Source organism: Acartia tonsa, chromosome 15 (assembly GCF_053477335.1).
Source record: "Acartia tonsa isolate MP-2025a chromosome 15, ASM5347733v1, whole genome shotgun sequence".
Classification (NCBI taxonomy): Eukaryota; Metazoa; Arthropoda; class Copepoda; order Calanoida; family Acartiidae; genus Acartia; species Acartia tonsa.
Window position 1 is genome coordinate 22,085,000 of NC_137274.1, and position 12,554 is coordinate 22,097,553.

The 12,554-nt window shown below is 34.4% G+C and overlaps 2 protein-coding genes across 2 annotated transcripts; both read right to left on the reverse strand.

Annotated features, from left to right (window-relative positions):
• Window positions 1-1,129: 1,129 nt before the first annotated feature.
• Window positions 1,130-3,320, reverse strand: LOC145306999 (uncharacterized). Its single transcript, XM_080149340.1, has 3 exons — window positions 3,248-3,320; window positions 2,403-2,514; window positions 1,130-2,082 (listed from the first exon to the last, which is right to left on the reverse strand). The coding sequence occupies exons 1-3, from the start codon at window positions 3,318-3,320 to the stop codon at window positions 1,455-1,457; spliced, it is 813 nt and encodes a 270-aa protein (XP_080005466.1). The 3' UTR covers window positions 1,130-1,454.
• Window positions 3,321-4,457: 1,137 nt separating this feature from the next.
• LOC145307230 (uncharacterized) lies at window positions 4,458-9,497 on the reverse strand. Its single transcript, XM_080149605.1, has 3 exons — window positions 9,430-9,497; window positions 8,105-8,205; window positions 4,458-5,401 (listed from the first exon to the last, which is right to left on the reverse strand). Exons 1-3 carry the CDS (start codon window positions 9,471-9,473, stop codon window positions 5,145-5,147), a joined length of 402 nt encoding a protein of 133 aa, XP_080005731.1. The 5' UTR covers window positions 9,474-9,497; the 3' UTR covers window positions 4,458-5,144.
• Window positions 9,498-12,554: the final 3,057 nt, after the last annotated feature.

Sequence of the window (12,554 nt, forward strand, 5' to 3'; positions counted from 1 at the left end):
GCTGGGCATAATTTTTCAGTATTGCTGAGAACCAGTTCTAATCCAATGAATATTAATTTCGATTTTGAAGCGATACTTGATAACTTAAGACAGAGAATAAGCATGACCTAAACAAAATTGATAAATGGGATTTGCTTACATTTTTAGGACTTGATTAGAGAGATGCTTCACTTATAACATTGTACCTTGTAGGAATTGGAATCAGATGCATAGAATAATTATAACATACAAAAATTTGTTGTAAAAAGTAGGAAATCAACATGTTTTACATGAACTTTTCAACCACTTATTGTAATATAAAAGTGTTATTTTGTGTATCACCATGCATTTATCAGCCCTTGTCTTATCCCTTTATATCTCGATCTGGTACCTACCTGGCAGTGATATGAAAAATGCTGTCAGAAATTTCTCCACTAATTTTCAGCTTTAGATTTATAACACTCTTCTGGCCACCGGTTCTGCCATTTGTCTGGCTCTGTTGTTGATAATTTATTATTTATATTTGCTATGCCCCCAGAGGCCTCTATGGGGCACTATTACTGGGATCATCTAGAGAATCATCTGCTTTTGATGTACCCAAGGATTTTAGGCATTTCCCATACTCTTACTATTTATGTCACAAACCAGCAGTAGGAACCATTTTTAACATCTTTAGTTATGATGTGGTGTCAGGCCAAGATTCCAATGACCGTTTGAGCTAAAGTGGCAGGTCTTCAAGTTTTGTTAATTCAATAAAAGTTAAATAAATTTTCCTTTGTATCATTTCTGTGGACAGTAATATATTTCTTGTTGCCTTGGGGGGTCTGAGGTCATAGTTATATCAAATGATAAAAATTATAAGAATAGCCCAAAACCTGCTAAAAAGCAGACCGACTGCCATTAATGTTGATTATGCTCCTTAATGAAGGAAATGTTGTCAAAAAGTTTTCATCTTTCCATCTTTATTAGGAGTCAAGAATTCACATTTCATTCAACATCCATAAAGTGAAGCTCTAAAATCAGAAGGTCTGACAAACAAACAATAACTCCTGTAGAGTGTCAGAACTTATCAAGCATTATCAATTATGCAGGTTATAGTAAAAGGAAATACTTTCATTTAAAAAAAAAAAAGTTTCATCTTTCTATCTTTCTATAGGAGCCACTAAAATCAATTATACCCCATCTATGTCTTAAGGACAGATGGACATTAGGAATTTGCTACTAATAACAGGGATTCATAAAGTGAAGCTCTAAAATCAGAAGGTAGAGAAAATGTTCTACTTATAAAAAAGAAACAAAATGTCTGTCTTTGTGTACCAAAAAATCTTACTAACCACTGAACCAATATGGTTCTCCTTTTTTTACCATTTTTTTTTCTTATTCTTTTTTAAACAAATATTGAAAATTGGGGGTTGACTTTCACTCCCTCTGTTCCTTTTGAGGGCTCTAGGGGTGTAGCTGCTATTTATAGATAGTTAATTTGAAATATGTTGTTTATTATATTTAAGATATTCCTGTCTTATTACTATGCTACTTGTATCGTCATTAATTGGTATGTCAATCAATTGTTCAACATTATGCTCCAACTCATTGTTCTCTTCAGCACTCATAGTTTTTAGTTCTCTTCCTCTACTGTGCAATGGAATGAAAGATTTAGGTTGCTGGAAACTAGGAGCATGACTAGATTGCTGGAGACTAGGAGCATGACTAGGTTGCTGTAGACTAGGAGCATGACTACAGAGCTGGAGACTAGGAACATGCCGAGGTTGCTGGAGACTAGGAGCATGACTAGGTTGCTGTAGACTAGGAACATGACTAGGTTGCTGGAGACTAGGAGCATGACGAGGTTCCTGGAGACCAGAAACTTGACTTGGTTGCTGTAGACTAGGAACATGACTAGGTTGCTGGAGACCAGGAGCTTGACTAGTTTCCTGGAGACTAGGAGCACGTTGCTGAGTTAATTGATCATTCAATCCGACAGAAGAGATTAATCGATTGGAATGTTCTGAAGAAGATTGAAAGGTGGTTATAGTTGGCTCAGAAGTTGATGTGGATTCTATTGATGATAAAGTTGGCTGAAATGATGACAGAAAGTTATGGCCCCTTAGAATAGAATAGTTTTTTTGTGTTCTAATCTAAAAAATCTTTTTTTGTGTGTTTCAATGTTTATAATTAAAATGAAAGTTTCAAGATTGATTTTTATTCATTATAATTGGATCTACCAATTTAACAATTAGCAAATAAAAGAAAAAAAGGAAGATAAATAAACCAAAGATTTAAATTAAAAACCAAATAACCTAAAACCATCTCATTAGGCACAAACAATACTAAGTTTAAATTTCCCCCACAACCCAATTCCCTTTAGCTTAAGCAGGAAGCAGTACTGGAAACTGTAATTATTTATCAAATTAAACTATTCTTGCCTTGTGGTGTTAATTGATTCAGGTCTAGAACAGCTTTCATCAAGAGGTGAAGAAGAAGATAACAAAGAAATATGGCAGCCAGAAGTTCCTGATATTGATCCACCAGAAGTTCCTGAGAAACAGCATATAGTGTCCATTAAAAAATTAGGCCATACAATACAAATGACCAATAATAGGTTGGTATACATTGTAATTGACTAATGGCAAATTGCATACTACCCTATCATTGGCCATTTGTATTGCATGACGTAATTTTATATTGGATACTTTATGCTGTTTTGTCCCTGATATTGACCCACCAGAATCTCTATTGTCAAGATTACTTACAACTGTCTGAATAATTGGGTCTGGTGGAACAGACTCTGTAAAAGTCAAATTAGAATCTAAATAAAAATCCTTATCTATTTTAAGAGAGTTTCTGAAAATTTTAACAAATATTTTCTTGGTTTCAGACAGTTGCCGACGACCTTTGAATGCGCCATGTAGGGGTTATATAACCAACTGACCAGCAATTCTCATGGAAATGATAATTATAAGGAAATTTCTGTCTGTCTGTCATGTATGAGATGCTATCCAGAAAATAGGAATCTCCTCCTATGTTTGAACCTCTTTAGTTATGATGCAGTGTTAAGACGAGATTTGAACCTATTGCCTACTTAATGACAAGCTAAATGCCATGCTCACATTACAAACTGACCCGCAATTCTCATAGAAATGATTACGATAAGGAAATTTCCTGAGTCAGTTTTGTTTGAGATGTTATCAAGGAAATAGGAATCTCCTCCAATGATTGAAACATGTTCAACTTCTTTAGTTATGAGGCAGTGTAAAGCCAAGATTTGAACCTATCACCTCCCCAATGACAAGCTGATGCACCACGGTTGTGGGTTGCAATATAAACTGACCCGCAATTCTCATAGTCTCCTATGTAAGTATCATGTTCAACTTATTTAGTTATGATGCAGTGTTAAGACGAGATTTGAACCTATTGCCTACCCAATGACAAGCTAAATGCCATGCTCACATTACAAACTGACCCGCAATTCTCATAGAAATGATTACGATAAGGAAATTTCCTGAGTCAGTTTTGTTTGAGATATGATATGATTTATTAGCAGTAAATTACAGATTAATTTTACAAATAATTTAATACATTTTAAATTACATCATTTTTATAGATATATTTATTTATATTGACATAATTAGGGTAACTGTACTACAGGGCCTTTAAAGTCAATCTTGACTGTCCTTCGGCCCAATTTTCATTTAATTTTTTAAAAATATTTACAAGTTTCACAAATAATATAAAATAATATTAGCTATTTACAGGGTATGGCATTAAAGTAGCTTACTGGTTGCGATATTTAAATTATATTTATATTTTTCCACAGGGATAACACTTTCTCTCCCTGCATTGAAATGTTTTGTACTTTGATATACACTTATTTTTTACATATTTTTTAACAGCTTTGGATGAATTTAATGATCTTAGCTCACCTGCCCAACTATTCCAAATTTTCGGAATTTTTACTGAAGGGAAAGTTTCATAGATTTTATAATTTGGCTTCTCTACTCTAAGACATTTTGATCTAGTATTTTGCAATGGTGTTAGAAAATTAAGCATACATTTGGGAAGTTTGTTTTCTAAATATTTTGAGACAAATTCAACTACATTTGCATCCCTTAGGTCAAAAATGTTAAGAATATCTAGTTTTTCCATCAGGGGCTCGGCATGCACGTTGTACTTAGCATTTAAAACATTTCTTACAGCTTTCTTCTGTAGGTTATGAATTTTTGTGATATGCTCATCCTTTGCCGCCCCCCAAACAATTAAGCCATACTCTATGTGGGGCTTAGCGAGGCTGTTGTAAATTGTTTTTAAAGTAGTGGTTGGAAAGAGCTTTTTTGTTTGGGATAGGGCATAGACTGAGCTTGCTATTTTATTTTCTACATAGTTTATGTTATCAAGGAAATAGGAATCTCCTCCAATGATTGAAACATGTTCAACTTCTTTAGTTATGATGCGGTGTTAAGCCTAGAATCAAACCTATCACCTCCCTGATGACAAGCTGATGTGCCACGGTCGCGAGTTGCAATACAAATTGACATGCAATTCTCATGGAAATGATATCGCTAAGGAAGTTCCCTGAGTCAGTTGTGTTGGATATGGTCTCAAGGTAATAGGAGTCTTTTAACATCTTTAGTTATGGCGCAGTGTTAAGCCGAGATTTGAACCTATCACCTCCCCAATGACAAGCTGATGCGCCACAGTCACAAGTTGCATTACAAACTGACCCACAATTCTCCTAGTCTCCTATGTAAGTAACATGTTCAACTTCTTTAGTTATGGCCCACTGTTAAGCTGAGATTTGAACCTATCACCTCCCCGATGACCAGCGGATATGCCATGGATGATGAGCCACAGTCACAGGTTACATTACAAACTGACCTGCAATTCTCAAGGTAATGATTACGATAAGGAAATTTCCTGAGTCAGTTGTGTTGGAGATGGTATCCAGAAAATAGGAGTAACCTCCAATGTTGGTAACATGTTTAACTCCTTTAGTTATGATGCAGTGTCAAGCTGAGATTCAAACCTATTGCCTCCCCAATGACAAGCTAAACGCCATGGTCGCATTACAAACTGACCCGCAATTCTCATAGAAATGATTACAATAAGGAAATTTCCTGAGTATGTTCTGTTGGATATGGTATACAGGAAATAAGAGTCTTTTAACATCTTTAGTTATGATGCAGTGTTAAGCCAAGATTTGAACCTATCACCTCCACGATGACAAGATTATGTGACACGGTCGCGAGTTGCATTACAAACTGACCCGCAATTCTCATGGAAATGATTATGATAAGGAAATTTCCTGAGTCCGTCGTGTTGGAGAGGGTATCCAGAAAATATGAGTCTCCTCCAATGTTGGTGGTAGCATGTTCAACAAGAAAATGATCATAGAATGAGGAGGATGATGTTTCATCAGAATCACACCCTAAGATAACACAGTGTGTAATAAAAAATGACGTCATACAATACAAATAATAGGCCAGTATACATTGAATGAATTGTTTACTGGCCTTTGGTCTGTATGGCATCATTTTTTATTGGTCACTGTTTCCACCCTTAAATTAATAAGGTATCATTTCTCAAAAGTCCTAGCAAGTGTAGAAGACCAGGAATCTAAAGGGATAAGACAATGGCCGATAAATTTATGTACATACCCAATGATGGTACTCAAAATTACCTCTTCTGTAGATTACAATTAGTGGTTGACATGTTTAGACAATTGAATGAATCACTCAACCAATCAAAATCAATAAAAGTCCCCAAAGTTGTTAAGCCAACGAATAAGACAACTTGGTTATAAAACTTTGGAGTCTAGTGTAATAAACAGCCCAATGTCCCCTCCGTCCCTGTATAAAAATACAATTAAATGATACTTTAACTTTAATAAAACATTTAATCCTAAAATTGAATTTAGTATCATTTCATAGTGAGCGTAGTCGGAGAGAGAGAGAGAGAGAGAGAGAGAAAGAGAGAGAGAGAGAGTGAGAGAGAGAGAGAGAGAGAGAAAGAGAGAGAGAAAGAGAGAGAGAGAGAGAGAGAGAGAGAGAGAAAGAGAAAGAGAGAGACACAGTGAGAGAGAGAGAGAGAGAGAGAGAGAGAGAGAGAGAGAGAGAGAGAGAGAGAGAGAGACACAGTGAGAGAGAGAGAGAGAGAGACAGTGAGAGAGAGAGAGAGAGAGAGAGAGAGAGAGAGAGAGAGAGAGAGAGAGAGATAGAGAGGACAATGGGCTAATTTTATTATACTAGTCGCCAAAGTTTTAAATTAACGTTTTCTTATTGGTGGGCTTGACAACTTTGGGGACTTACTGAATTTTGATTGGTTAAATAATTAAATTGAAGCTTAAAACAATTCAACCACTAATCATACACTACAGAAGGAGTAATGTTGTGCATTATCATTGGGGATGTATATTGTATGTGTTATTTATCGGCCATTGTCTTATCCCTTTAGATCCCTTGAGTGTAGTGGAAAGACAGAATGGCTATGCTCCCATTAACAATAATATTCTTGTATTACATCAATTTTATGCCAATCAAATTAATAATTATTAATATTATTATTGTTGATTCCTTCCCCAAAAATACATAATAGTTATTTTTGCAATGTATCATTTTTAAAATGAATTTTAATTGTAATTAGTAGAATATTGCATTCTACATGTTATAATGTTGTTTTCAAGTAAAAAGACTGCATTTTTTATTTTAGTAAAAGAAAAAAAAATTGTTATATGGGGGGGGGTAATTTTTTTTATAGGGGCGATTTATCTAGGGAGGGTGACGGTATCCTCACCCAAGGTAGTATTAGCTACCCTGTTAAGGAGAACCTGATCGGTTCAGCGGTTAGCGAGATCCTTTGGTACAAACATACAGGTACAAACAGACATCCTGTCACTTTATTATAAGGATTACCTTTATTAATTTCATTGTTTTCCAAAAACTGGAACACCCTGTATTATATTGGAGGGAGGGGACATTGGACTGTTTATTACTCTAGTCCCCAAAGTTTATAATAAATTTTCTCATATTCATTTGAATCCGGTGGATAGGAACCGGTTCTCATCCATACGAAAAAAACTATGTCTAGCATCGTATTATATCCAGCTTTCTACGAATATAAAAATGTACAATCATAAGATTAAAACCAGTTTTTTTAGCCCCGAGGTGCCGAAGGTACATTCTATATCCGCGAAAAGCCGTTTATAATACGATGCGAGAAATAACTATTTCTTATTCGTTGATATAATAACTTTGGTGACTTTTGTTTTCAAACAACAATTTTAATCTACAGAAGGTGTCATTTTATGCATCATCATTGTATAGGCCATTGTCTTATCCCTTTAGATCCCTAAGAATTATTACCTTTATTAATTTCATTGATAATAATATCTTCAATGCTATTATCAATAGTAAGATGACAAGATGAATCAGTGTCCTAACGTTTCAACCACTAATTGTAATCTACAGAAGGAGTAATTGTATGCCTTCATCATTGGGGATGTACATCAATTTATCGGCCATTGTCTTATCCCTCTAGATCCCGGAGATTCATTACCTTTATTAATTTCATTGATAATGATATCTTCAATACTATTATCAATAGTAAGCTGACAAGTTGAATCAGTGTCCTAACGTTTCAACCACTAATTGTAATCTACAGAAGGAGTAATTGTATGCCTTCATCATTGGGGATGTACATCAATTTATAGGCCATTGTCTTATCCCTTTAGATCCCGGAGATTCATTACCTTTATTAATTTCATTGATAATAATGTCTTCGATACTATTATCAATAGTAAGATGACAAGATGAATCAGTGTCCTAACGTTTCAACCACTAATTGTAATCTACAGAAGGAGTAACTTCATGCATCATCATTGGGGATGTAAATCAATTTATCTGCCATTGTCCTATCCCTTTAGATCTCTGAGAATCATTACCTTTATTAATTTCATTGATAATGATATCTTCAATACTATTCACAATAGTAAGATGACTAGTTGAATCAGTGTCCTAACGTTTCAACCACTAATTGTAATCTACAGAAGGAGTATTTGTATGCATCATCATTGGGGATGTACATCAATTTATCGGCCATTGTCTTATCCCTTTAGATCCCGGAGATTCATTACCTTTATTAATTTCATTGATAATAATATCTTCAATGCTATTATCAATGGTTAGATGACTAGTTGAATCAGTGCTTCGCCGTTTCAAAGAATTTCCACAGTATCTAAAAAATTTGAATTATTGGTTGAAACGTTAAGACACTTCAAATTGGAACCAAACATTCATAGTGTTTAAGACAATGATATAATGTCCCATAAAACTTTAGGTACCAGTATAAAATGTCACCTTTCTTTCCTGAATAGACATATAGGCAGGGAGGGAGGGGACATTGGATTGTTTATTACACTAGTCCCCAAAGTTTTATAATAAAGTTTTCTTATTCATTGGCTTAACAACATTGGGGATTTACATGGAATTTTGATTAGCTGGTTCATTTAGTTGAGTGTACAAAAGTTGCAATCACTAATTATAATCTACAGAAGGGGTAATTTTGTATATTATCAGGGGGATATTCATCAATTTATCAGCCATTGTCTTATCCCATTAGATCTTTGCCATTAACCCCCTAACATATATTTTGTATTTAGTCTTTATAAATTATGTACCCCTCTATTTCTTTAAGGAACCTTATGCAAATTTTAAAATAGATTTTTTAAAAATCTAATAAAGTTACTGATCTTTTATAATTAAAATTCTCAATGAAGGTCCTAGGAAGTTAGGAGGAAGGAACCACTACCCCCCCCCCCCCCTCACCCTACTTTATTATTAAGCTATCCGTTATGGACAGACTGACGGACGGACTGACCGACCCTAATTATAGAAAATCTTCGCTTTTAAAAAGAAATGGAGAAAGAGTAAGAAAATAAGAGTAGAAAATATTAGGAATAATTTTTAAAAATCACTAATCCTTTATAAAAAACCTGCAATTTATCTGCATTAAAAGCAGACAAAATATAAAATAACAGACAAAGTGAATTACAGAGTAGCTTCGCTACTTCAATTAAGTCTTTATATTTTAATCCAACCGTAAACCAAACATAATTATAGAAATGCTTTGATTTTAAAAGCATAAAAAATCTGAAGCTTTTAATAGTGCTCAAAAATGTTGTCATACTGCCCTATTGGTCAATTAAAATGTATACTGGCCTACCTGCATTGGTAATTTAATCTGTGTATTGACCTATCATTGGTCATTTGTATTGTTTGACGTCATTTTTATAGGCACTATGAAGAGCTTTAAAAATAATGTTAAATAATTATGGAGTTACTACATGTTACAGAAAGCATTAAGCATACAATCTTTGCACAAAACTTAAAAATGGGAGGAGTGGGAGGGGGGGGGGGATGTTGACACCCTCTAAGGGCATAACCGCTATGTATTAATTACCTTAAAGGAGTTAGAAATCTTCTCTTTTCATCCTTTTCCCCCATCCTCGCATATCCTCTCAATTCTTTCTGTTGAAGGGAAAAAAATGTAAAAATCTACCAACTACTTTTTTTATAAAATCCACGAAATTCTGTGTAGTAACAGTTGAAGCTATTTTGTTAGAGTAAAACACTAGAGGGGGAAGGGGTTAAATAACTGTATCTCCCCATCTGAAGGACATAGTACCGACTCTCAATTGGATCTTTGAAAATCAACCAATAGTGTCAGGAATATTGACACGACCAAGTAGCATAAAACAATTTGCTAGCAGACGAATAGGGTTTATGGTAAAGGGGGGAGGAAGGTAGTTATCTGTATATACATCTATACTATATCTATGTTGTTGAATAAAATTATTCCCCCCCCCCCCTCCTTCAATTAAAGTGCAATAATATCCTCCCCCCCCCCCAATAAATTAAGAATAAACGGGGGGGGGGGGGAGTAATTATCCCATTCATTTGATTTTTGGAATACTGATTCCTATTATCACAAAGGACAATGTTTTAGGCGAAACATCTCTATAATCAAGTCCTAAAAATGTTAGTATGTCCTTAAACATTATCCTGTATTTAAGAAGTTTTGCAACAAATTTACGTATAACTTTGTCTAACCTTATATTTTTATGTTTTGTTGGAATATTGATTCCTATTATCACACGGTATAATGCTATCAGCGAAGCATCTCTATAATCAAGTCCTAAAAATGTCAGTATTTCCTTAAACGGTAAGAAGTTTTGCAATAATTTTGTTTATGCATTAATATTCTACTTATTCAGTTCTGACACTCTACAAGTGTCAATGCTACCCTTTAAGGGCCTTGCTTTCATGGATGTTGTCATCCTTGTTTCAATACAAGTTTTCAGTCTCTTCTATCTAGGCACCAACAAAAAGTTTGGGGCATAAAAATTTTATATTCCTTTTTTTCCTGTTTTTAAGATAATTCATTTTTTGAAGGTTTCATTCTTTCCCACAAGTTATCGGTTGAGCACTGAGGGAGGAGACAATGGGCAGTTTATTACACTAGTCCCCAAAGTTTTTGATAATGTTTTCTCATTTGTATGCTCAACAATTTTAGTGACTTTTTTTCATTAATTTGAGTGTCCAAATGTTTCAACCACAAATTGTAATCTTCAGATGATGTAGTTTTCTGTATCATCATTGGGGATATACATATTTTTTTAGCCATTGTCTTATCCCTTTAGATCCCTGTCTGATAACCAACCGTAGATGTCCAAAGGCGGGTGGAAAGGGTCTCAAACTTTAAAACCCCTCATTTAACCCCCTCCATGTTTTTAAAAATACATTAGATTACCCAACTCAAACCTTTGAAACCCTCCATTTTATCCTCCTCAAAATAAAAAGCTTGGACATTACTGTAACCCCTCATTTTTTTAATACATTAGAAATAAAGAATAGGGGGGGGGGGGTATTGCTTATGCCTAATCCCTGCTCTAAACCTGCAGGGCTAACCCAAATTAAACTAACAGGGCCTAAACTAATAATCAAACAAATGTAGAACAACCCCCCCCCACACCTCCCTCTACTTTCAATTTATTTTTAAATATTAAAATATTTTAAAAATAGTATGTTTTTCAACCTATTTTAAAAAAATACACTATTCTAAGACATGAAGATATACTTCGATTTTAGCAATCATTTTCAATTCATTTTGTCTCTTGTAGAAGTGAATCAAGCAATATTAGCTTGGTCGTTTCAGATCGTAATATTAGGTCGTAATATTTAAAGTTGGGGGTTGTCCAGGGATCTAAAGGGATATGACAAATTGTACATCTCCTAATGATGATTCACAAAATTAACCCCTATGTAGATTACAATCAATAGCTGAAACATTTAGACACTCAACATAATAAACCAAAAATCAAAATTTTATTAAAGTCCCAAAAGTTGTTAAGCCAACGGACAAGAAAATATTAATATAAAACTTTGGGGACTAGTGTAATAAACAGCCCAATGTCCCCTCCCTCCCTGCCAGGGGGTTATCTGTGTTCAAGAGGGAACTTTGAGTGATAGCGCCAACTCTTTTTTTTTCAAACAATTTCTCACATTTCTCTTTTTCTAAAATAAAATATAATAACACATTCATTAAACCGTTTAATATCCGCTAAATTAGAACCGGTTTTCAGTCATGCTATCCGCATTCTGTACGCGGAAAGCTGTCTATAATACTATGCTAAAAAGAAATATATAAAACTCTGGTATCTAAAGGGATAAGACAATGGCCGATAAATTAATGTACATCCCAGTGATTATACACAAAATTACCCCTTCTGTAGATTACAGTAAGTCTTTGAATCGTGTAATAAACAGCCCATTGTCCCCTCTCTCTCTGTAATAAAATAGGCAGATTTTAGTAAGAACAAGAATGAAAACATCCATAAAAGCGAAGCTCGGATACGGTAGGACAAACGAACATGAACACTTGTAGAGTGTTAGAACTCATTAATCAGGATATAAAGTCGAAAATATTTTTTAAAAACTGATGAAATACAGGATTATGTTGAAGGACATACTTACATTTTTAGGAATCTATTATAGAGATGCTTCTCTTATAACATTGTACTTTGTTGTCCTAGGAATCAATATTTCAAAAATCAGATCAATCGGCTAATAATATCACATACAAAATTGTTGTTAAAAAGTTCAAAATCGAATGGTTTAATATGGACGTACGGACATTCTGGTATTATTTATAGAGTTGCTAAGCTAAGTTCTAAATTGTACCCAACTACTACAGGAATCATCATGCAAAGTTTGAAATCGATAAGACAACTCTATCATGCCTAATTAACAAAAAGAGCTATCTGTTCCAAATAGACGGACGTACAGACGGACCTACCCTAATTATAGAAAAGCTTTGCTTTTAAAAAGCAGTTATTTTGTTAATTTCACTCGCATATAAATAGTCGCATTTCATGCATAGGGATAAAGCAAGGGGCGTAGCCGCTAGTAAAAAACATACAGACAGAAAGACAAAGTGACCGATTGACATACATTTACTATATGTCAAATAGACAGATATACAAAGAGACAGATAGACAAATAGACAGATTGACAAAGAGAAAGAAA